General features: G+C 44.4%; 1 protein-coding gene across 8 annotated transcripts in view; it reads right to left on the minus strand.

The window, feature by feature from the left end:
* The window catches only part of SNCAIP (synuclein alpha interacting protein), a 159,204-nt gene that overhangs the window by 5,412 nt on the left and 127,455 nt on the right, over positions 1-26,337 (minus strand). For 6 of the 8 annotated variants that reach the window (XM_047731136.1, XM_047731139.1, XM_047731134.1 and 3 more), the window contains 6 exons: positions 25,686-25,799; positions 17,844-17,969; positions 14,141-14,310; positions 8,530-8,616; positions 7,051-8,119; positions 5,690-5,760 (listed from right to left, as the gene is read on the minus strand). In XM_047731136.1, coding sequence (XP_047587092.1) covers positions 5,690-5,760; positions 7,051-8,119; positions 8,530-8,616; positions 14,141-14,310; positions 17,844-17,969; positions 25,686-25,799 — 1,637 coding nt within the window. Of the gene's footprint in view, positions 1-5,689; positions 5,786-7,050; positions 8,120-8,529; positions 8,617-14,140; positions 14,311-17,843; positions 17,970-25,685; positions 25,800-26,337 lie in introns of all 8 variants that reach the window. The other 2 variants (XM_047731140.1, XM_047731141.1) reach the window with 2 other exon arrangements.

Here is a 26,337-nt window from a genome sequence, read left to right on the forward strand (position 1 = left end):
CCACAGCCCATCATGACCAGATAGCAATTTACTTAGAGGATTAGTCTAAAAGGGTCCACCGGCATGCATTACTCTTCCACTGATACCCAAAACAGGGAGACTTTGTTACTTTTGTGATCTCCTTCAGAACCATACTGAGAGCAAATCTCTAAATCCCATCTACTAAAAAATGGGCTTCCGGCTCAAAGAATAAACAACTTGCCCTCCAAGTACCCACATGAAAAACTCACTGTAGGCAGGTGGGCCTGTAATTGAAGAGCCTAGATTTTAGATGGAGGACACCATCTTTTCTTGGGATGACAGGCTCAGCCCTTTTTATTTTGTTTCTGCTTTTACCTCTTCTTTCTTTCCTCTCTCCACTCTCTTTCTCACCAAATATTTATGAAGTCTCTAGCATGGGTCAGGCACCAAGCTGGACACTGGGGTTACAAATGGGGGTTGTAGGGAGGCTGTCAAGGGTCCCCACCTTCATGAAGCTCCTATGCGTTTCCTGGAGTTTACTGTGTTTTAACTGTATAGTCTTTTAATTCTGCCTGGATTCTGATCTCTTTTAGGAAGGCAGCATATCTCATGCTGGCACAACGAAATGCCCGGCTTTAGAGGGAAAGATGGTGGTGCCATTGAGTGCACTGGCAAACCAGGGATGTGGCATTCGGGAAGGTAATGTATCCGCTCGATTCTCAGTGTGGGAAGGAAAATCCCACATGACTGTGGTTGGAGCAGGGATGCTTGGTGAAGGTACTGGAAGTTGTCTGGGTAAAGTCTCTAGCTGGTACTTTAAACCTCAAATGAATTGCTGCTTCTTGGAAACTCCAGCCTTCCTCTGAGCTTATAGAGAGGAACTTCTCTTTTAATGTTCGGAGACACCCCCGTGGTAGCAGAGATGGTGTCTATAGGACACTAAGAGGACGATTTCCTCTGTGACATTTCATGGTTCACACCAGGATTGTGGAGGGGAGGGAGGAAAAGAGGATGGAGGTGGGAGAAAGGAGTCATTTGTTCTTCAATTCTGTGATTGCATTCAAACCAGGATTCACATGCTGAAAGAACGTATTTCTGGGGGGATGGTTTTGGTTTGGAAGGAAGGTCTTCTCTCTGGACCCTCCTACTTCTCGTTCCTGGCTGTTGCATATCTTCATTTCCCGCCTTCCAAGGACAGTGCTTGAAGACTGAACCTGGGATCTCAGTTGCAATAGCTTTTTCTGTGTCTCAGCTCCTCATATTTGGAGACTAAACTGTAATTGTCTTTCTGTAGCAGAATATGCTTTCTCCTTTTCCCGGTGGATATACGGCATGTACGAAGAGAAACTCCATTCGTGAATCAGGTTCTGGTCAACCTTGGGGACTCTGGTGGCTGTTATGAAGGGTTTGCGAAGTTGTGCTGAGACATTGGGAGGGTCTGATCATTTCAACTATCCCCCACAACATGAGTATTTCCCTCTAAACACAAAATTCTGCTGTGCAACAGCCAAGGGTAATGCAAAACCATGGCCCATGCAAAGGAGAACCTGCTCTTGGGGAAATGTTCAAGACTGGGTTTTCCTCTCTCCTCTAAGTCATAGGGACAAAGCTCTAGTACAAAATATGGGGTTTTTCCTGTGAAACTAATATGAACCCTAAGGAGGCAGAGGTGAGGGTGGGAGGGATAAGAGTTGTACAGGGAACATACAGAAGCTGGGGACACATGGGGCGAAGGGAGGGGAAGGAGACCAAGTGGGTTCTAGGGGGTTCGGGAGTAGAGGAAGTCACCTCAGGGAGCTGGTATCAGTTCCTGCTGATGGGCCGGCTCTAGGCCCCAGAGCTAGTATAGTATTTTAAAAATGAATATCCACTTCAGATCAAGGCTTAGAAGTCGAAACTATAATTTTTGAGCAATAATGCCGTTGTCTGTAATCACTAAATTCCCTTTTTGTATTAGCCCTTGAACCAACTTTTCTAAACTGTTACATTGGGAAGACTCTGTCTGCTCCCGGGGAGGTCTCTCTAGAACTAAGTCCTCGAGGTATCACACAGCCGTGACCAAGAAATTATAGACGCATCCTTTCAAGAATTCTTAAAAAGCATATGAATTAAAAATAGATACTTTAAGCTAAAAAAATTAAAGACAAGATTAGAATGTGGTTATTTTCTTATATCCAGAGAAATGACGGCAAGGATGCCTTTGTTCAGCAAGATCAGGGGCTAGTTTTTTTGGTGCCAACTGGATTTTCCCATCATGAGTCTGGAAATGCTCATCAGTGGGGCTGAGTGCACTCACTGTACTTGGGAGAGAGCTCTCAGCCAGGGCCTCACCTCTACTTTTCCAATGATTACCCCGTCTTTGCTCACTTTTTTTGTTTAGTATGGTATCCTGACAGTAAGGACATAATGTGTGTGTGTGCAAGCACTTGCATCCGTGTGTGTGTTGGAAGGGGTGGGCACCCTCAACTCTGACCTCCTACTGGGCCTCACAGATGACCACCGCCATACCTCACATCATGTCAGGCCAAATATAGGACTCTTGTTGAGGGGTTATTGAACAACCTTGACATCTACACAAAATATCGGATACCGGAGCTCTTGGTTCTGGATGGATCATTTCCCAGGTGGCTGATTCCTTGGCAGTAAAACCCACATGCATGGTGTTTATCACTTCCTGTCTTCTGAAGCAGTCTGCACTGGTGTTGGCAGGAGGACGAGGGTTTCAGGCCACAGTGGCACTGTGGTCACAGAGCATGTGGCTAGGAGTCGCCAGGGGGCTGATGTCCTCTGCCTCTTGGTAGCTGGATGCAAAACTCATGCCCCATGTCCCAGGTCTCACTTAGACTTAAACTCTGGGAAATGAATGTCTTATTGGCGTTTTAAGACAAGTAATTGCAAACATCCCCTTGGGGTTGTGATAACTCAAAACCAACTTGTCCTTGATAGGAAAAAGTAAAGACAAATCTGTTTGTTATAAACAAAGTCATCATCGTCTGTGGAAACACTCTGGGAAAGCTGTCCAGAGTAATGGAGTTGGATCTAATTTTAAAGGGCATTGAAAAGAAATTTAGAGTCTGGGCTATCAAGCTGTGACCAATTTAGGAAAATAAACAGCAAACAGAACCCCCACCCAGAGGTGATGTTCTTTCAAATGTGTTTATTGCTCATATCTTTCCCTTACCAGGAAAAATAAACATTACTTAGGAACTAAAATGTGACTCCAGTGTATGCCTGCAACTAGGTGCTGGGGCCCCACTCTTTCTCCTGTGGTCATAGGGATAGGGCCATTTGATAGCATTAATTTTTGGAACCAACTCCAACCCAACGACTGCCATTGGTTTCCACAGTTATATAAGCCTGGGAATCTCTGTTACCCGAGAGGAGATGTTTAGCCTTCAAGCAAATTCTTGGGCCAGGATCTGAAGGCATCACTGAGGGAGGAACATGTGGGTTCCTTTCTACATTGTATCTTTCTGTGGGACGTTCCTTCAGTGGGTCCCATGGACAATATGAAGCAAGTACTACAGTCAGTTAGGTGTTTTTCATGCCCATGATCTCATGCTAGTGTTAATTTCTCAGAGGAATATTCATTTCCACTATAGCTATCCACCCTTATTTTGTCTAAAGAGTGAACTTGGCCCCATTCTCTCTGCCTCTGTGTTATTTATGAGGGAATTCGAGAAACCTCCCCTCTCCAGTGTGAGCCAACAAGGGACTTTTCTCTTTCTGTGGAACACACGCTAAACGGGAACCATGATAAAGTAGAGGTTAATTTATAAAGGAGGGAGGGGAAGGGGTCAGGATGCTTATTTAAATACACTGAATATTTTTATTTTCACGTTTCTGCTTATCGCTGAACTCAAACTCTGTTAATATGAAAATCTAGTGACTCTGAGACTCAAAACTGAGCCTTTAGAAGGATTGTTCCCTAAACTGAGTAGGAAAGGTTTAACTTAGAGTTAGATAGCTCTGTAGCCCCAAAGCCTCACTTGGTGTTCTGACTTTTGCAATTCTATTACAGAAGGTCGTTCAGCTTTGTTCCATGGCTTATAAAAAGGATGAAATATTTCAGGCAGGATAATCTACCATGATACTGTCTTGTTTCTAGGTATTGTAGGAACCTTCAAGAGATGACAGATGTTCTCCTTCTCCCTCCCAAGAGTTTGTCAAGTCTTTGTGCTGCCTTTCCTGAGGGTATTGCTGGTGATTTCTGTTTAAGGACAAGAGCAGAATCTTCCAGGTACCATAAGACACACCTGACCTCACCTGGGACTAAGAAGGACATGGGGGTGGGGAGGTGGGTTGAGAGGAACAGAAGGTGACTAATACCAATGTCTGGGAAGGGAATGGACATTTTTTTTTTTTTCTATTTCCTTCCTATCCCAAGCCCTGGGTTCACAAAACTGGTTGAGATTCCCTGCCCCAGGGTGGCTGGAAGCAGCCCAAACTCAGGCACTGTGTGAGCCTGACTCAAACTGAATGTTGGTGACCAGTAAATACCTAAGCTCCAAGATGCTTCCTTCAATGTACTGAATTAATGAGTCCCCTAGGGGCACTCCCAGAAATGCCAGAGATTTACTTCTCCTTTGGGCTGACCAGAGACCTGGAGCAGATTAAACTTGACTTAAGGGGTCAAAAACAACAACAACAAAAAGAGTGACATTTCTTGTGCCTTAGTATTCTGAACTAAAATGTATAAATTTATACTTACAATACATACACTCCGATTTGGGTGTGTTTGTCATTCTATAGAAACAGATGCACATTCATAAAAATGCTGCAGAGGATTTTGGAAGGGTGCTGCAAGGCGTTGCGGGTTTTTCTTTTAACTTAATCATATTAAAGCAAGATTGAATGATTTAAAAGTGACAACCTCCCTTAACATGAATTTGGGGGTTTCTTCTGACAGAAGCCAGGCACCCTGTGCACCAAGTGCAGGAAGTTGCCTTCCACGACTCTCCTTTCACTGCTCCTGTTTCCTGCTTTGTCTGGGAGTGGGGGTTGGACACATTCCCCAGGAGGTTGTGGGGAGGGGAGGAAAGAAAGTCCCGATGCAGAAGGACTTTGCCCAGAGAAGCGCCCAAGCCCCCGGGGACCTTTAAAGATGACTCTTTTCTGTATACAGTCCATACATTTTGAAGCGTAAATATTTTATTTGGGAAAGCCCCGTGGTTTGTCTGGTGGGCACACCCAGACGGGCTGACGGCAGGGCACGGGGGTTCTGAGCGTTAAGCGAGAGCAGTTTCAGAATGGCAGGGCCTTGCTTCTCCCAAGCACGATGATGAAAGGAGCTTTCAGTCTAGCATCAGCAATGAAATAAAACCTCAGCCCTCCTTCACAGCTCCGATTCTGATCAGAGATCGACTCCGTCCACCCGTGACAGGAAATTTAATTTCTATACTTACTGGGTACTTGACTCCATTAAAACAAAGACTGAAAGCCAAAGTCAACCAGGAGACTCAGCATGTTTGTAAGGTGAGTAGCTTCCTCTGCCCTCTGCAGCTGGAATGAAACCCCGGCACAATCGGGCCCTTGGTCCCTTTCTAAAGCCCCATTATAAGACTGGCTGCTTCTGTTGGGGGTTTGTGTTGCGGGGGAAGGGGTCATTTTCTTTGTCAGTATCAATTCCTGCTAAGGGTGCTCAGGGACCGTGGTTTCAAAGGTCACACTGCTGGAAGCCAAGGCGTGGCCCCAGTGCGCGAGGGACCCGCGAGCTAGCACCACGTACCGTGCGCGGTTACGCTGAGGCTCTTCAGTCAGCGTGTTAGAAGAAAGGGTGATGCAGCTGCCGTACATCTCCTGGAGAGGTGCAATTAAACATCATCTGAAACATGCAACAGAGCTCGGCACATGCACATGTCTCAAACAACAGGAGGCATGCAGGAGGCAGATTAGTGGACAGAAGCTTTGTTCACACGTTCAGGAGCGCAGGGAGCTGCTGAGGTCATCCGTTCCCTCCCGGTGACAGAACCCATTAAGTGACTTGGGAAAGTCTAATGTGAGCAAGGTAAGGCTGGTCACGTGAAACCCAAAGGGGCTAGGGATTGGGGCACGAGGGGCGGCGGGTGGGGGGGGGCTTTTCTAGCTGAAATGCATACAACACGGAAGTCCCTTACAACAGACAATTCACGTTGGAATTCAATGTGTAGTTAAAACGGGCGTTCAATTAATGAGAATGATATTAACAGAAACTCGATTTCGGAATTGCATAAAGAATCTGGACAGGTCTTAAACCTCAGCGTCATGGAGTTTCTCCTTATGGCTCATAATCTATTATACAAGTTGGGACTCTCTAGATTGGAGGGATATTTGGGGTCCTTCCATTCCTTAGAGGTTCACATCTGGGATGCCATACCATTTCTGGGGGGATGGCACCACATGCACAGAGCACAGAGCAAACATTTATCGCTGATAAAAATGTTTCTAGCTCTTCACTGGTTTTTAAAGCACAAGCCTTTCTAGGAAATACAATTACAAAATGTAGTTCATGGCACACTCGGCCATGCCTCAGGTACCGAGCGCTTTAGATGGCTCCAGCATTATCCTGATCAACGCTCAGGGGCGTTTGTGTCATAAAATGCCAATGCGGAGGGTCCCTGCGGGTGTATTCCTGTCAAAGGTCATCCCAAAGTTGAGCAGTTAAGTCTTTAGAAATAGAATATCTCTTTACGTGCTCTTCCACTGGGTTTGACTAGCGAGTCAGATAAGCAAACGCTTCCCGAGGAAGACCAAGTGCCAAGGAAGGGCCTGATTTCACACCACCTGGTGGTCTGATCTTGTAGAAATGCCTCCCAGGTTAGGACTCCTAACACTCAGGGGTCACACTATTTCGGGCAACTGGAGGATCAGCATATCATGTCCTGTGGTGTATCTGATCTTTCTCTCTTAGAGCATTTTCTAGAGAAAGAGCCAAGGGCCTAGACTCTAATATGCCATATCTCATTAGAAAACACATGGATGGGGCTTTCTGTGCATCTCTTGGGAATTTTTCTGGGCATTCCCTCACGGTGGCAAGAGTCACCCATCTTAGCGTGAGGAACAGCATAGTGAATTCAAAGGCAAAAAAGGGGGTCTCCAAATAGCACTCACCGCCTTATTCTTTCCTTTGCCAGCAGAGCTCACGGGATTTCCCTTGGCATCTGTTGTCTTCCTGCCAAGTGAGGTTAAGGGCAGTGTGGACGTCTTCAGCTGATTGGCTGCCTGGTAGTTATTATTATTGTTCTGGTTGCCGCTGAGTGTCTCCATGATAGACCGGAAGGTTCCAAAAGGCCTTTTCAGTTGGTCCCCCAATTCACTACTCATGGAGGCCCTCTGGAGGGTCCTGCCTTTATCTCTCTCCTTCTCTCCATTTAGCTCAAGGCTACTTTGTTCCATCTGTACCACAGGCTCCTCAAAGGTAACTCTGAGTTTCAAGTTCTGGGAGGTCCGGCGCTTGGAAGATGGAGACTTGAGGGCACTCTTGGGGCTCATAGCCACTTTCTGGGCAACGGTGCTGTCAGGGCTGAGCTGAGTGGGGTCTCCAGAGGGCTGGCTTGGGGGAGTGGTCCCTGTTCCGGGACACTGGGATTCCAAGTCAGGTTCGCTGCTCTCTGAGGTGGGGGATGGGCTATGGCCATCCAGAGATTTGGAGGCCTTGATGCCAAAAGGAAACCTACGTCCTGATGTCAAGGTGTGTTTCTTTATCATCAGGTGTAAGCTTTCTGCGCTGTCCACGCTCTCCATACATCCCACAATGGGCTGCGGCCGGGGCCTGTCGGCCTTCCTTACAGGTGTGCTCTTGGGGTCCTCAGAGGTGTTGGAATCGGTGTCGGACTCACTCAGGGACCGCTGCATCAGCTGCCTCAGCCGAGCTAACTTCAGTTCCCTCTTCTCCACAGGGATCTTCTTGGAGTTTCTAGAGGAAGCCTGGGCATCTTGGAATTCCAAGGACAGCTTTTCCTGGGTGCAGACGCTCTCTGAGATATCCTTTCCCAGTAACTGGCGTAGGATTTTGTCAGAATCTTCGTCTTTTGCTTTGACCCTGGCCCGGCTGGATGCAGACAGGCTTCCGAGAACCTGAATCCCCTCTTGGACTCCAGGTTTGCTTTTGGCTACAGACTCATCATCTGCATCTGGAGATTTCCACTGGGACCTTCTGGAAGCCGGGGAGGATGGTGAACTGAAAGATGATGAAGAACATATGAGGGGATTTCCTCTCACTGATTTCCTTTACTGACACGAATGACATACAACAAATCAACAGGACTGGAATAAGGATAATCCCTCAATGGCCACACAAACCAATCTCCAGAGTGGCAACTATGACCAGAGTATAGTAGTGCCTCATACCTAATGCCATGACGATAAATTTGTCTACTGCTTTGCTGTTTATACATCCATTTGGCACTAATTTCATCCATTATTCTCATCTTCAACAACCTTATGAACCTACATATCCATGTTCCCATTTTAAAAGATGAAGAAATAGAGTCTGGAAGAGTTTTAAAGATATCTTTTCTAAAAGTCCAAAAGAAGGCTCAGAGATTAAAGATAACTCAGCACTCTAACCACCCATGTTCCTAGTATTACCTGGGCGAAGAAAGGAGTGACTCTGATTTCTGGGCTTCTAGAAGTTGCTGGAGCTGGTTTTGCAATGTGACACGTTCCACTGTCTGTCTAGGAAAGACAAACGGAGCGGTGTGAGCTCTCTGATACATGGCCACTACTATAAATGAGTACTTATAAACTTTTTCGTGATTATTTGCAATAAATTGCAACAAATCTCAAAGCCTCACACATGTGCATATTTTTCATTTTGCAGTGCAGGAATTTTCCTAAGGACACTAGCAAGTACCCAAAAGGAGGCTTTTTATTCACATTAGAAAAAACTGTAAGTAACCTGAATGCTCATCAACAAGACTAAGTGAATAATTTAGTTATTTCCATAAGGGCAACTACTAAAATTGAGAATATATTTCAGTATCTATGACATAGAAAATGTTTCCCTAATATATGTGTATATATAAAGTACACATACACACACACACACACACACAAAGTATAAAAGTATGTATATAAAGTAAAAAAGGAAGTTACAAAATACTGTGTGTAGTGTAATACCATTTTAAAGAAATCTCTCTATATAACATATATAAATATATTACTTATAATATATATGCTTATATATATTATTTACTCTTTCTGAATTGTTTAAATCTTTAAAGTAATTGAATTAATTTAATGATCAGAAAAGAGCAAAATAAAACAACACAACTATTTCCATATTGGTATTTTCTTACATGAAGGGAAACATGATATGGCAACACTCATTTTATTCTGGAAATAAGAGCATATGAATGAGAGCGTGTTTTAAATTTAAGAAAATCAGTTAAAAGCCATAGGTTACAGAAACTGCAATCTGTTTAGAAAGCATATTACTTGAGAACTTGAGAAAAATAAACCCAACTGATTCTGACTCCCAAAGAAGAGCACTGTTTACTAAACTCTAGTGTTAGTGTGGTGACCTCCCCGCTCCCTGTGAGATTTCTATTACATTCTAATCCCTAGAAATTGGGACTATGTTACCTTTTGTGGCAAAAGGGAATTAGCGTTGAGACAGAATCAAGATTATTTATAGGCTGATAGGAAAACAGGGAGATTATCCTGGATTATTATTATTAAGGGTTATCTAATCTAGTCACGAATCTTTAACAGTAAGGAGGAGGTAGAAGATGAGGTCAGAGCCACTCAGAGTGTAAAGACTTGATCTGTGGTTGCTGGCTCTGAAGATGAAAGAAGGCGTCATGAGTCAAGGAATGCAGTGGCCCCTAGGGACTGGCAATGACCCTTTGCTGCCAGCCAGCAAAAAAGGGGACCTCGGTCCTACAACCCCAAGGAACTGATTCTGCAACCAGACCCATCCTAGATCCTCCAGAAAGGAATTGGACCTCTGGACACCTCAATTTTAATCTGGAGACCCATTCTGGTCTTTGGACCTGTAGAGCTGTAAGATGAATTTGTGTTGTTTTAAGCTATTAGGTGTATTGTGATTTGTTATGGGAATAGAGAACTAATACAATTGGCATTAAAAATGGTAGGCCCTCTCATGAGCCAGGACATGGAACTAAATGAATGAGTTGCAAGTGTTTTATGTGTGGGTTTTTTGTTTTTGTTTTTGAGAGAGAGAGAGTGTAAGCACGTACACACAAGCATGTGGGGGGGGGTAGTGGCAGAGGGAGAGAGAATCTTAAGCAGGTTCCGTGCCCAGTGAAAGCCCCCAAATGGGCTTGATGTCACGACCCTGAAATTATCACCCGAGCCTAAATCAAGAGTTGGACACCACTGAGCCACCCAGGTTCCCCGAGTTCTAAGTGTTCTTAAAATGACTGTCTGACCTTAGATCTGAGCTTGAGGAAGCCCAGTGTTCTCCCTGCCAAGTGTCACTGCACATATCCAACAGCCATTGGCCACCTAAATCTAATTCCATGAGATCAGACTGGGATGACACCCTTCCATCTCCCCAAGCACCCTGTTTTTCAGACATGGTTAGTCTTAGTCCTAACATTTCATCCCTAAGACAAGAAACATCTGTAATTTCAATTTGTCTCATTCATTCTGTGACTCACCTACTTTTCCCTAAAGGTCAGATAATAAATATTTTAGGCTTGTGAGTCATACGGTCTGTGTCATAACTACTCAACTCTGCTTTTCTAGCATGAGATCAACCCTGCACAGTAAGTAATTGAATGTGTGGCTGGGTTCCAATAAAACTTTACTTACAAAAACAGACAATGGGCTGGATTTGGCCCATAGTCTACAGTTGGTTAACCCTTAGTCTAAAGAAAGAAAAAAAACAAAAGTACCTAAGAACATTCTACTTTTCCCACTTTGCAAGCTGGTATTGCAAGTCAAGTTTTTAAGAACAATAGCGAGGGGCTAAAGTGGATGAAGCAAGATTACGGTCTACTCTTAAAGGGTTTGTTAGGTGTCAAATTGAATTATGGTATAGTTAAGAAAACTATTTGGGGGTGATTGGGTTGACTGATGGTTGAAATTCCAGGTATGAATGGGGGAAAAAAAAAGGACTCTATTCTCTAGATTCTAAAGAAGCCCTCAGCAAGGACTGCCCAGTTTTAAATACATAATCATGTGAAATATTAATATACAAAAGTTTATGAAATGTGAGAACATATATGGACATATGCCATGCTGGGACCATTGTGAACCAAGCCACACCAGCTGGGGGGCTAAAATGGCAGAAATTTATTGTCTCACAGTTCTGGAGGCTGGAAGTCTGAGTCCGAGGGGTTGGCAGTGTTGGTGTCCTCTGAGGGCTGAGATGGAGGCTGCTCCCTGATTCTCTTCTTGTTTCTGATGGTTTGCTGGAGATCTCTGGCTTGTAGATTCATCACTCTGATCATTGACCTCATGCTCACACGGTGTTCTCCCTGTGTGTGTCTGCCTCCATAGCTAAATTCCCCCCCTTTTTTTCAAAGATTGATTGATTGATTGATTGATTTGAGAGAGAGTGAGAGAGATCACAGAGTGAGAGGGAGAGGGACAAGCAGACTTGGCGCTGAGCGGAGAGCCTGACACAGGGCTCGATCCTCGAACCCTGAGATCATGACTTGAGTCGAAGGCAGATGCTTCAGTGACTGATCACCCCCATGCGTCCCTAAATTTCCCCCTTGCATGACAACGCCAGTGATACTGGATTTGGGCACACCCTCATGACCTCATTTTAACTTGACTCCTTCTGTAAAGACCCCATCTCCGAATAAGTGGAAATTCTGAGGTATGAGGAGTTAGGACTCTACCCTATTTTTTCGGGGTCAAGGGGATGGCACAATTCAACCTGTAATATCTAGGCTTGTACATCAGGATTTCTAACAGAGCTGAAGGTTGTCACTTTTTAAATAGCAATTACGTTTATTCACTGCAAAGAGTTAGTAAAGGTATTCTGGTAGGAAAAGGCACTCAGGACCGTCTCCAACTCAGAATTTTGGACTGGAAAAACTCATGGTTCTCACCCCTCCTCCTGCACTTTTCGGTGCTGGTGGGGGTGGGGGAGGCCTGGAGCCTAAAGGGCACAGGCTATGGTGGCCATACTCAGTGGACTTCGCTGTTAACTTCTAGTTCAGCCCGTCTCACTGAGGCACACAGTAAGTAAAAGACCGGGGTCTGCAGCCTAACCTCTCATATTTTATCTTGTCACTGGCCTAACCGTAACTGTCTACAGCATTCAGCCTCGGAGACAACGGAAGAACTGTTATCTATTAGCGTACATGTGCATTTTATTCTGGGCCCATCAACAGAGAGGACAGCCAAGACCCTGACCTTGAAGAGTTCACCAGTAAAGAGTTATAGCTCATGAACAGCTCACAGACTCCACGATACAGGGCTGAGGAGAGTGTTTTGAGATCTTCCCTCTGAGTATGAATCTTAGGGGAAAAGAAAAAAAAAACATTCTATTGGACTGTTTTAAAGTTCCTCTGAATGGATATGTCCATACACTTCCCGGTGGGGGAGGGATGTTTCTACAACATTTCTGGAAAGGTATTAGGCAATATCTATGCACAGTTTAAATACATATGCCCTGTGTTTTAGCAATTCGCATTCTAGGAACTTAACCTTAGAAATACTTACACATGCAGGTAAAAATATACATACGAGTGTGATTGCTTTGGAAAGGCAACTCACTGAGTTGTGAGTTTGTATTTTCCCTTCAGTTGCTCTAAGTCCTTGAAGCTCATTTAACACACCTGCCCCAGGGGAGTTTTGTGTAACTGGGCAGAGGACGCTTGGAGGGAACCCTTTTAATATTTAATTTTTAAACCTTATTTGTATCTAGTAAAATCCTAACCAGCTCATTAAAGTGCGTACTCTAGTAGGGGGAGGTTGGGAGGGGACAGAGACTTGGCCTCTGGGGCAAGAGGGCGGAAGTGGACAGAGGAAGGTTTGTCCCAGCTTAGAGAAGAGCTGGAGGGTATAAGGACTTATCATACTGCCGCATGATCAGTGAAGGCCCCCAGCCATAATAGGTCTCTTTTCAAGAGGAAAAAGAGTATTTTTATTTTTTTTTAATTTTCTAAGATTCCATTTATTTACTTGAGAGAGAGAGAGAGAGAGCGTGAGAGAGATCATGAGCAGGGGGGAGGGGCAGAGGGAGAAGCAGGCTCCTGGGATCATGACCTGAGCCGAAGGCAGATGCTTGCTTAACTGACTGAGCCACCCAGGTGCCTAATAAAGAATATATTTTAAAATAATTTAAAACACTATTTTGCCTCTAACGTCTAATTTTTTGGGTGTATTCTCGTAATCTGTCTACGTGACTTGGAATACTGAGTGGGATCGTTGGTGAATCCCTCCTCATCATGGCAACTGTACTTTGGCTGGTATGTTTGCCAAGGGCTGACCTTAGAGCTCCCAGAAGGTGTCAGCTCCTTGATTCTTTGGACTCCTAGTGACCTACCTGATGGCTTCTCCTCTGTCCCCCTGTCATCAGGCATATCATGACAACCTCCCAGAAATGCTCCCTGACCTCTCTGTAGGCAATGGCTACCAGTTTGATAATCTCATCAAGAACAGAACAGACTCCGTCGAGACCAAGACAGAACATCATGCTGACCGAATGCTATTTTACATCCCAAGGACTCATGAATCATAAATTTACTGGTGATAGTTGTTGGATGATTCCCCCAATATACATTTTTCATTAGAAAACCTGGGAAACTGGCCCATGTCTATTTTTTTCCCCCACTCTCTCAGGCTTCTTATGATTTCTTAGAGTGTAAAGGACAGAAGTTTGGGGAGGATGCATGTGTGTGTGCTTAAGTCATGGGGCCATGAACTGTGCACGTGGAGAGAGACTGTCTCATCCAACTCAGAGTCCACACACATGCAACAGACCCTGTCCTACCAATTGCAGCCATCCTGGGAGGAGCTGGCTGTGAGGGGCAGAGCCGTCTCACTCCCCACTCACGGAGTGTGCTCTGCACTTTCTTCTTGGGGGACTAGCCTATTCCCACTGCATGGATGCTGCCTGGCAGGACTTGGGATGGAAGAGGAAGACAAGACGGGCAGAAGGCTAGGAATTCTCTAGACAACTGGCATGTGGGCAGCTCACCAGGGCAGCAGGCTCAAACCTCAGCCAGGTGAGGACCAGCCCACTCAGTTCGCAGGGAAAGGATGGGCCACTTACTCCTTCAGCTGTTTGGTTAGCTTCACCACCTGAGACGCCAGCGACATGCAGGTCTCCACCACCACCAGGTATCGGGAGCACAGCGTGTGCCCATGGTGCTCGGCGCTCTGGGATGGCTTTTCCCCTGCGTGGTTCTGCATGGTGACATTTGCTCCATATTCAACCAATGTCTGTGGGAACACGCAGAGGCATGGGATTGTTATGAGACCTCCCCGGCAACCTTTTGTATGGATGGGAAGAGAAAGGTGAGTGAAACATTTCCTGCCAGTCCGATACCAGTTACCAGAGCCCATGGCAGGGTGTGGAAGGGGGCAAGTGGTATCACCACATACAGAAGAGAGCCTCTGGGGAGCTTGTAGGAGTTGGTATCAGATACCTGCCTCAGAGCCCACACACATGCAACAGACCCCGTCCTACCAATGGCACCCAGCCTGGTGGGAGCTGGCTGTGAGGGGCAGAGCCGGCTGCTGTACTGAGAGGGCTATCTCCCGAGCAGGCAGTGGCTAGGTGGGCTGATTTGTCCCTTTCAATGGGTGGGCCCATAAAGTTGAGGACAGCTGTGACGAGACAGTGGGATGGATTTTGTTTACCTGTTCCTATTTGCTCGGAAAGCCTATGTAGTCTGTCGCTGAGCCTACCCCGTCAGAAATAAAAAAAGAACTGAAGAGAAGTGACCTGTAGGGGCTGTGTGGGGAGCAGCCCGCACTCCCACCGTGTGTCTGGCAAGGATATGACCCAGGAATTGAGGAGACATCATAGAAGGGGGCTTGGGGTGAGCTTGCTATCACCCAACTACGGAAGGAGACGGTTCTCCGGCAGCAAGAGTAGTGGGTGTGACAGGCGGAGGGGACTGTGTGGGAGGAGGAGGATGTGAAGCCAGGGTGAGAGTTCCCAAGTCAGGTATCAGAGGGGAGGCTCCAGAGAGCTCCCTAAAGACCTTACCTGTTATCACACCCAGCAGAGAGTCAGCACAGAAGCCTGCCACAGAGGACATTAGTGGCCCACCACAGTGAGCCAGAGAAGCCATGACCGCTTTCACAGACAGTGCCATGACCTTTGCCAGGTAAGCAAAGAGACACGTAACTTTTCTCCCCACCCTCCTCCTCGTCCCCAACACTGTGCCCAGCAGAGGGAGGGGGAACGGGGCTAAGGTGAGGTGTACAAAGCCAGTCATGGCTCCATCCTCAGGCTGTGTCCTTTGAACCCTGAGTCTAATCTGGGTTGGAGAGGAGAACACTTTGATTCCGAAGTAACACCGAGATTTTAAACTGGTTTAGAGTGAATGTTAAGTCACAAGCAAGCAGAAAGCTATGGAATCTGGCCAAGGCATCGTTAAAAGAAGAGAGACTTAATGGACCACGGTTGACATCATTAATTTTAAAAAAATCAAAATTCTTTTCTACTTATACTGTGGTGACATGAGATGCCACAAAAAGCTGTTACATCAATATTAATCAGCTACCACAATCTAACAAATCCTTTGACACTATCAAGATGAGACCGACCTCTGGCTTTATATTAGTAAAAGGTACTGCTGCTCCCAAAATTAACACTCGAGATTTTTAAATTCCTAGATTTTGCTTAAACTCAGAAGTCACAAGGGGCTTCATCTCCTTCTGGTTTACAGCCACTCACCGTGAAAGTCCAAGTTACTCCTTATGGGAGTGGCACTGCTGATCACCTCAGCCCAGAGCGCCCATGGCCTCCCCAGAATGTCCTTGTCAACACTCACTCCCTTGACTCTGGCCTCTGCCATCTTCCTCCCAAAGTTTCCTAGATTCGGTCTCTGCCTCCCCTCAAAAGGGCCCTTGGTCACCTCCTGCTCTGCCCTCAGTCTCTCCGTGTCTTTCCTTTTTAAAAAAATCTCACATCCAGTGGATAGACCCGCTTCCAAGATCATCCAAGTTTCCACAGGCACTGTATCGACTGCCAAAAATATCATTTGTGTTAAGTGGAGAGATGAATGGCCCGAAAGCACAGACAGCCTCTCTTCGCATATAAAAGAAAAATAACCGAAATCTCAAACAGAATTAGTGCTATCAGCTGGTTTTCTTTGGCTTTCAGTCACTTATTAGCTGATAAAAAAAAAAAGTTCAAGACTATTAAATATTAGAGTGTTTTGTTAAATGGAAAAAAATTGAAGTTTTCGGTTATGTTCAATTATTTTTCCTCCACAAAAAGGCAGGCTACTTCTTTCATCTTTTGTAGATCCTGGTAACAATTTAAATTTCTCTTTTTTCTCGGCCCTGAGTTCTCATCACTGCTTTTACAACATTGTGCCTTAAATGAAAAGATGCACACGTTGCCAGCATTAGTGGGGAAATTTCCAGACACGTGGAATATTTCCTATCAACTTCATTCTCCAAAGGGCAGATGCTCTAGGGAGCATTCTGCTATTACCTCTGTTTTTTGCTTTTATTAGTTTCTTGCCTTCCATGCCTACAGCTTTTCCAGATCCTCTCCAGTCCCTTCTACCTTTCTAAGCAACTGGTTCTCACTGCCCGATTTTCTTTTTTGGATACAATCTACTTTACACATAGTAGGACATCAGTAAGCTCCTGTTAAATCAGCATGCTGCATTGCAATAAAAGAAATACCATATAATAAGGCAACAAGAGATGCTGTTTTCTTAGAGTTGCTGTATACACATAGCTTATTCTGAACTGCGTGAACTCCGTGAGGTAAAAGCACTTCTTTCCTGCCTTCAGCTGTACTTGGTCAGTCAGGAATTTCCTACACCTCAGGCAGATGTGGGAACACATCCACAGATGCAGGTCACTTTCCGTGATAACAATGGTGTGGTTGGTCTGATGTGGGTAATGATGCACTCCTAAATCAAATTCCAGGCCAAATCTAAACAAACTTCATTTCTGATGTATATAGCCTTTCCTTCCCTCACACGGTCACACTCCTCTTGCTCCCCCTCCTTATCGTTGGTCACCTTCCCTCTTTGCTCTGTCACTCAGGGCCTTAACATTTTTTGAAGTCAAGGGATCTACCTGGTTTTTATAGTCACACGTGCCTCAAACTCCTGAGGACCCTGACTGGGCTTTCAGCCACATGCTATTACGATGGCAGCACTGGGTTTGGCTCGGCTTCATGCTCCAAAGCATTCGGCCGAGGGATGAGATTTCAAGTCCTCTTCTTATGGGAACTCCGCGCACTCTAAGCAGCATGCGGCTGGCAGCCAGGGGCTGAACCTCCCCCACCCTTCTGTGGCTCTGCTCCCCAACCCTACACTCTTGCACACACAGACTATGGTAACACCTGTGAGGCAGGTAGGCATACAAGGGGGGGCCACCTGAGGCTGTTGGGTGGAGAGGCTGGCCACCCTGCCTAGCCTGCCCACGGAATGAGGGGAGCAACGGTAATATCTGAGGCCTCCCTGTTTTTAATTCTGGGGCTTTCTGAAGGCATTCGAGAAGCTCCGCCCTGCCCCACAGCAAGGGGAGAAATCACAGCCCTCCATCTCTGGTCTCTTTTGACATAACGCAACACTCAACAGGAAACCCATAGGGCTCTTTAGGCTGAAGTTTCTGTGAGTTTCTGGAAAAATGAACCTATCAGTGTAATTCCTTATGATCTACTACAACAGAAAAAGCTCACTTAATCCACACATGTCTTCCAGTAAACAATATTTCCATTTTTTAGTTTCGTGACTTGATAAACTCATTTGTCTCCTCAAAGCAATGGGACTGTGTACCTGGATGCACCCGAGGAAGCCGTGCTGGGAGGCTACGTGGACGGCGCTGTTGCCATCTTGGTCCACTTCATCCAGGGAGATGCCCTGTTCTTGCATAAACTGAAGAAGCCAAAGAAGAATTTTTTCCTGCAAACACAAAGACAGCGGCAATTAATGGACTATCATGCAGCAAGTCTGAAATAAAGTCAGAGGAAAACAAAACTCTGATGTGGGAAGCTTGCATAGAACCAGTTTTATCTTAACAGCAGAAAATACCATTCCTCCTGAGCTGAAAATCCATGCATCTCTCTGACTCAAAGTCCATGAAGGAGGAAAGCCCAGAGAATTTTAAGAGTGGGAAGTTCTGTCCGAACTAGTCTTGGTTTACTTAGTTATTCTTTAGATGTACAGTTGGTTTGTAGAACATTTGAGTACTTCTTCCAAGTGACACAGCTAGACAGGTGGAAAGCGGGACCAGAATCTAAGTCTTTCGAGGCCAAGGCAATTTTTGCTCCTTTGTTGTCCTGTCTTTAGGGTCCAGGGAATATTATTACAAAACCTCAGGCATAAGAGAACCAGCTTCTCCTTTGAAGTTGATGACCATGCCTTGGTGATCCCAGACCTCCTGCAGTCAACAGGCTGACAGAGCTTAAGTGGCTGACTCTGAGATAACCTCACCGAGAGAAAACCAGGACCCTCCTGCCTTCTCTGACGAGATGTCAGTGGGGTTTGAAAGGCAAAGGGTTCCCTTATTCCCTGCCAAATGGAGGGCATCCGATGATCTGAATGCAACCTTTCAAGAGCAAAGACATAATGTGCTCAGCGTGTTGTCAAAATCCGTTTGCGTTCTACCCCCTGAGTATTTTGTGGTATTTTCATGTTATGTTTGGCCTCAGGAGAAAGCAGGGGGATGGGATTTCACTGTTTTAAAATAGATGAATTAAGTATAATGTTAAAAAAAACACAAGAGTGGTAAAAACAACAGCATGAAGTTTAGTGAGTGGAATTTGACATTTAAAAAGATGATCGTGGGTTTGAAATAGCCTTGATCCTCTCCTTTGCCTTGTAAAGGTTTTTTTTCTTTTTTTCCAGTTACTTGCTCGGACTGGTCATGAACTTTTATACTTTTCTGGATTAGATTTGCCTTCACCTTCCGAACATGCCAACTAATCTGCTTAAGGAATGTTGGATAAAAACAGCCAACTCCTTTCATGGTTCGCCCTTTGTGGGGGGAGCCAGGCACTGTTTACAAAGGCGTTGGCAACATCAGGGACAGAAAACATTCGCACCACTCTTTCAGGGGGAGCGAGCAGGGAGTAAGACCCCCCCAAAGAACAAGAAGGGTAACATGCGGTCAATGCCTATTACCTACCAAGGAGGCACCCAGGGAACACAGGGTGAGTGTCAGCTGCAAAAGCAGACCCTGCAGAACATGAAACCCTCAAGGTCCCTGGAGAATGAGGCGGGGCGAAGGCTGGAGGCCAGGGCTGGGAGTGGGACTCTGGATCAGGGTTTGCTGATGTGCTTGTCCTCTTCTTCGGAGGCAAACCTGGGGAAATTTGGGGCTGATATTTGGACCAGAGTGGGTGGTGATGTATCCTATGTTCAAGGCAGACAACTTTCTTTCGGTTTCCTAATTGGGAAGGGGGAAATGGTATGACTTTGACTTGGAACCAGATGATTCTACCGTGGGATCTTAACTCCTTAAAAGATCTGGGTGAGTGGATGTTTCTTTGGATGAAAAACACAACCTACTCGTTTGAAGCTGATGGAGAAGATCTGGAAACAGCAAGAAGGCGGGTTGCCGTGACCCAACGGGTGACAAGGAGAGCCCTGCCACCTCAGTGGGTCGTTGTCAAGCCTGTGGTGACTTGGCTTGCTCTCTGATATTAATCATGGAATCTTGAAATTGCAGAGTGGGGGAGACTTGAGGGAATTATCCAATTCAAACACCCTTGTTTTACAAATCAGAAAGCCAAAGAAGACAAGTATGTATTCTCTGATGTCCTAGCTAGAAATGTTCCATATGTAACTGCTTGCAGGCATATTTTCACATTTTTCAGACTCAATTCATATCATAGTGGATAAGGCTGTTTCACCTGAAAAGAAAATGACCTTTACTATTATTCACGGTGTGTTGACTTTTAGTAACAGGGTTGTAGAAAATAGAATACTACATTTCATAAGACTAGGAATTTTCTCTTTGTCAACATATGGGGAAGAATCTAGAGACCTGGACTTTGCAGGGGCTTGAAAATCTGGGCAAACAGGCCAAGGTCTGTATGAGGCCAAGAGCTGCCTAGGCTCGCGACAGTCCTCCAAGTCAGGTTCAGTCCGGATTGCTCAATAACCTGCCTTATTTTCTTCTGAAGGCATGAAAAGCTCTTCCGGTAATTAAGGCTCTTACCCAATTCATTATGCAACATTTATATAAAGGAAGAACCGTTATTCTACTGTTCCGAAGAGGCACGTCTTTGCTGAGCCCCTCACATTCAGTTTTGTGTTCCATAGTGGGCAATTTACTTTAATAAGAAGAGAAGTAATCAGCCTGTTCACTGAGAAACCTCACAGAAACCAAAGATCTAGAATTCCTGGGTTCTGGTAAGAGCATACGTAGCATCCACTCTCAGAGAAATGAAGCTTTCTGCTCTGATTCTGGAGAATGTGCCAGCAGAAATCGACGGTCCTATAATTCAGACAGCGACTTATTTGAGAACTACCTAGAAAGGAGAACAAACAGAACTATCTTCTCCAACTAGGAAGGGCCTTATGAATGTGTATGTGTATTCAATATATATATATATTTATATGTATATAAATATATATATATATATTTATATGTATATAAATATATATATATATATATTTATATGCAGTGAGGTCTACCTCTCTCCTTAGACATCCAGCGCTCTCTTCCTGGGCCTGTGTGCGCACACACGCGTGTACATAAGGAAGATGCTCAGTGGAGAATGTAATTCCTGATTTTCATCTTCCCTTAAGTGTTGCTTTCAGAGAATAGCTGACGCAGTCACGTGGCGGGAGAAGCCCTTCTGTGTTAGTTCTGTTTAACAGAATGCCTCTCCAGCTTACCATTCTACCCATCGACCCACACACTCACTGATATCTTCAATGTTCCTCTCTTGACTAAAAACTTCCCTCATGTCCTGGTTTCCTCTTCTGGGGGATGTTCTGCTCTTTGGGGAACCTGCTTTATTGGTGTTATTTTGTGTGTTCTTAAAGGCATTGAAGTTTGTTTAATGAGACAATTAATACAGGAAAATGAAATTTTCTGGACAAAGTCTAATAAAAACGTAACAGAAAAGGGGGCCTGAGGTTTATTACTGTCATCAATAGTCTCTACAGTTTTCGTTACAACCGTTAAGTCCTAAAGGAGGCAGATTTTTCTGCAATCGTATATCATCAAATCCAATACACCATCAATGGTATGATTCGGTCTGGTTTTTTGAGATGGCAAAGTATAGAAAAGTGGCCAGCCATAATTTCATGATGTCCTTTATTTTTTTTATTTTTTTTTAAAGATTTTATTTGTTTATTTGACAGAGAGAGATCACAAGTAGACAGAGAGGCAGGCAGAGAGAGAGAGAGAGAGAGAGGGAAGCAGGCTCCCCGCTGAGCAGAGAGCCCGATGCGGGACTCGATCCCAGTACCCTGAGATCATGACCTGAGCTGAAGGCAGCGGCTTAACCCACTGAGCCACCCAGGCGCCCCTCATGATGTCCTTTATTATAAGATAAAGGTAGACTCCAGAGATAGTAAAATGTGAAAGAAAAAAAAAAAGTATATCGAAGTATTTCTTAAATTGGTTAAGGCCTAAATATTTTTTGCCCAATTTCCCTTACGCTTTACTTATGATGAAGTAAGTAAATTCAACAATCCTGATATCAATAAAAATGGGAAATTGGGAGACATCCAATAATCCTAAGAACCAATATTTATATCTACTATGTGCCAGTAAGGGCAATGTTTCATATGGTTTTTTTTCCTCTTAGTCCCCGGAGCTGCCCAGTGAAGGTTCTTTTACCTCCATGTTAGAGATGAGGAAACTGAGGTGCAGAAAGAGCTTTTCTTCTTTAAAAATAAATAAATAAATAAATGTCTCCAAGGCCACTGAGCTAATAAGTGGTAGGGTTAGGATTTGAACCCAGACACGGAGCTCGTGTTCTCCATGTCTCCGCTTGCTGTCTACTGAATGTGAATGTCCACAACCTGTTGCTCACTGACCTGTGACCCCTGATTCCACGACAGACACACTCATTCTGCACCCATAGGGTCCCAGGAAGCATGGTTAACAGCCCATCAGTCGGTGGGTTCGCGGAGCTCAGGGTCGCTTAGGCTGTTTCAAAGAGCTGTCCTTGGAGAGCAGATGGATGCCCAGGCTAATTAAAGATTTTTCTATTTTGCTTTCATCTGCGATCACAGCACTGTCTGGGTTCTTTATTTGTTTCTTCCCCATGACGGTGAAATAGTGAAGTTAACAGAATATTATCCTTTTGAATTGTGGAAAAACAGTAACACACACCCTGTGGAAATATCCCTCTTGCTAGCCTGCCTATCACTGTTCATGACTATTTGTAGGAACTGCTGACACTCTTCTTTATTCAGAAAGTGTACAACCTCTCCCCCCACCTCTCTCTCTCTCTTTTTTTAAATCTATATTAGAGCAAACATTTAAAATGGGAAAATGCACACAGTGTAGGCAAAGGTGTTGTCGGTATATGCCGAATGCTACCACAGAGTTGTTTCTGTAGCAGGATCTCCATATCAAAAGTCACAGGGCAGACTCAGGAGCACAACGATCCCCAGGTTTGACATTGCAAATAATAACAGAGCCCACTGAACCAATGTCCAGCGTGGAACGGGCCGAAGCACCCCCATCCCCGCCTCGAGCAGCTGAGGGAGACAGCCTTGCAGGGAGTGGGGACCAGCCCACTGGAACCTTCATGTTGAAAGCAAACAGACCCAGTCACACGGCTGGTGACGCTGACTCGAGACACTTCTGTTCCCATTGTTTCGCCAGCAACGTCTCTCTCAAGGGACAGCAAAGCGGGCAGACTGGAGGACATCCCTGCTTTTCCCCCCCAGTACCCCCCACAGCTCTCGCCTTGGCACTCCCTGTGGCGAGCTCTGCTTTGGACACTCAGGCCATGAAGTAATTGCACCCTCTGAGACTTGACGTGTCACGATGAGGAAAATAAATTCGTATCACCCGAAGATCCATCGCTTCAGGAGACCACTAAAAACTGCTGGCTGCCCCGTGGTATTGGAGTGTTTAAGGTAATTTTTACAAGAAAAAGGACACAAATTGGGAGTCAACGAGAGCCTGCTCTTTAAGAATCCATATGAGGGGCAGAGGGCAACGAAAGTAAACCGAGAGAGGAATTTTGCTCGGCACTATCCCTTCCAGAGGTATTTACTCAAGAAACAAAACCAGGACACACTCGACTGCCTGCCTGACAGAGGAAAAACTTGCATGTGCTGAATCCATTAGAAAACTGTTCGCTAACAGTCTTCCTTGTGAAAATATTAGGCTTGTCCCGGTTCCAAGTTCAGCATCTCGACAGGTTATCTGTTACATAAGTGCCTGCGGTGGCCGCAGGATGGCTGGACGGAAGAGAATTCACGGCTTTGAAGGGCTTCTACGATTTCCACTTGGGTAGGAATGCTCTCCTAAGGGCGCCACTGGGCTGGGCTGCTCGCTGCTGGCCTCGAGGTCACGCACAATGCTTATAACAACCTGGAGCCTGATAACTCCCATGAGGCAAATGGCTGACATGGCTCTTCTACTACGTCACCCACTTTCGGCTTTTCCTCGAGTCCCTTCTAGCAAGCCACGCCATCACCCAACCGGTTCCAGAAAGGGCACTTGCTCTGGTTCTGTCCCAAGAGCTTCACAATTATGAGAAACCCACTGTGAGAGCTGACCAGAGAAACTGGCACGCATCAAGGAGCATTTCCTGAGACAAAGAAGGCCGGGGGCCCAAACTGTTTATACTTAGGGTCTCAGAAGGGCAATGTAATCCTCTCCTGCCTCTCTTTGGCGAGCTCTACCAAAAGAGCAGGTAGCCTTTCCACTGGTATCAAAAATTCCTTGTGAGGCTTTAGATAAACAAAATGAACTCAGGGACATGAAGCAATTATTCAAACAGTCCGGGAATAAAGAACGTTCTGTTATTTAGACTGCAAATGATTTATGAAAATTATCAGTGATGACATTCTTCTGGTCATTCGAAAATTCTAGTCTCCTCTTTGCCAGTATAAGCAAAAAAAGAGGCATCCCTCACAAATGCTTATTAACTGTTATGGTTGTTGGTAGAAAATCATGGCTGGGGCTCACGAGGACAGTACACAGAGAAAAACGGAGTGATTGTTTCAAAAGAGTTTGACAAATCTTAAATGTTCTTCATGCCTCTTTCTTCATCTCATAAATTTAGTACCAGATACTCCCTTCTTCGATTGAGCTGTGTGTCACAGTGTGTTGTTAGCTAAGATTGTAAGGAAAAAAAGCCTTCCTCGACTAGATCGATGGCGCTATAAACAGGCTATACAAATTACTGACACAGGTGGGCACAAGACAGGCTTCAGCTGAGATGTAGTCTTTGCTTACTAGGCCTTGGAACATGTGCAAGTCACTTCAATTTCTTTCTTACTCTCATCTATAGAATGGGTAAAAACAGTAGGCTCCAACAGGGTTTTTTTTAAGGAAGAAGTCAGATAATGTACACAAAATCCAATGGCCTGGTGCCTGGCCCATACAGGAAATATTATATATTAATAAATATTATTACACATATAGTTACACATATCAATGTACATATATTTATATTACATATTGATGTGTATATTATTATACATATTATACATGTTTACATATGAAGTTACATGGCACAGAATAAGCCATCACCTAACATGGACTCCCACTAAAGAAGAAATATTCTCCAAGGGTATTTTTTGAACTAGAGATTGTCATGCTCGAAAAAGTATAATCTCTTGTTGACAATACCACAATTTACTGCCGCTGGGAAAGGTTATGAAGCCAAAGGGGATACGGTTATATGCATGAGAAGCAATTTTCTTTGCCACAAACAAATATAATTAAATCTATTTTAATCCAGTGCTGACTTTATTTATTTTTTTAAGACTGAGATTGGCATTTTGTGGTGCCAACTTAAAAAAATATGTATAATTTATACTTATCCTTCTCAAAGGATAAATAAAAGGACTTTTTTTTTTTTTTTTTTTACTCCATACCTTGGACTGGGATCTGTGTACCTCTATTACTCACCCTGGGATTTCCTAGTGTAGGAACTGGTTGTAACTGAGACTCATCTAGTTAGTGTGTTTGTTCAATAGAGAGAGACTTCCTTAATTAACATCTTACTGAAGATTTTCCTTTTATTATTGGGTATAGAAACTTTATCATTTTCCCTTCTGACAAAAGTTAAATGAATTTATTGTAGGAAACTTGTAAAATCCTGAAAAATACAACAAAGAAGACAAGAGCCATTTCTAATTCCACCCCGAGTGATAACTACTCTAAACATGATGGGACATAGTTTTTTTGGGTTTTTGTTTTTTTTTTTCAAGTCTTATTACCTATTTCTCTTCTTCTCTCTCTCCAGAATTCAAAGTTGGTACCAAATTATACGAATGGTTTTGTATCAGACAGTTTAGTATCATCTAATCCCCATGTTTTCCCATAAAATTCCATCATAGGTATGTAGCTTTGTTATTTATCCATTACTTTATTGGGAAATATTTAGGTTGTTTAAAACATGTTTTTCATTGAAAAATGTTACAAGGAAATGATGGCTTATAAACCTGATCTTTAAAAATTCTTCCTACCTGGCCAAAGCAACCTGCATAATGAATAAGGCTTGGGAAATCCTTAGAACAACTCAGCTCTGCGATGGCTTCTGTTTCACTCACCATCCAACGGACGCACTCCAACTGACCATTCTACATTGGAAAAAAGAAGGAAAGAAAGAAATTCAAGGTCACTGAAGTTTGAAAAATACCTCATAAATGGTAACTTTGCCAAGGGAAGAAATCACGTGAACTTTGGTTCTCGTATATGGCTTCATTTATTTGCAGTCTATCAAACTGGTCTGTGCTTTTCTATTTTATCTCTGGTCTATGCTTTTGGCTCAAAATCTGATGGGGAATTTTTACTGAAATGCATCTTCATAACTATAATCAGCTAGTTTAAAATGACTTTATTGAGGCATAATTTGCACACTATAAAATATACTCCACTCTTTTTAAGCATATACTTTGATGAATTTTGACAAATACATATTCTCTTATAACTGCTCCTCCAATCAAGATAGAGAACATTTCCACTCCCCGCTTTCCCAAAATCTTTAGGACTCCTCTGGTCTTTGCCCTAGGCAACCGGTGATAGGATTTCCATCACAACAGGAGAGAGTACATAGTCTTCTGTGTCTCACTTTTGTCACTCAACATTCATGCCTCTGAGATTCATCCAAGCTTCTTC

Source organism: Lutra lutra, chromosome 5 (genome assembly GCF_902655055.1).
Source record: "Lutra lutra chromosome 5, mLutLut1.2, whole genome shotgun sequence".
Lineage (NCBI taxonomy): Eukaryota > Metazoa > Chordata > Mammalia > Carnivora > Mustelidae > Lutra > Lutra lutra.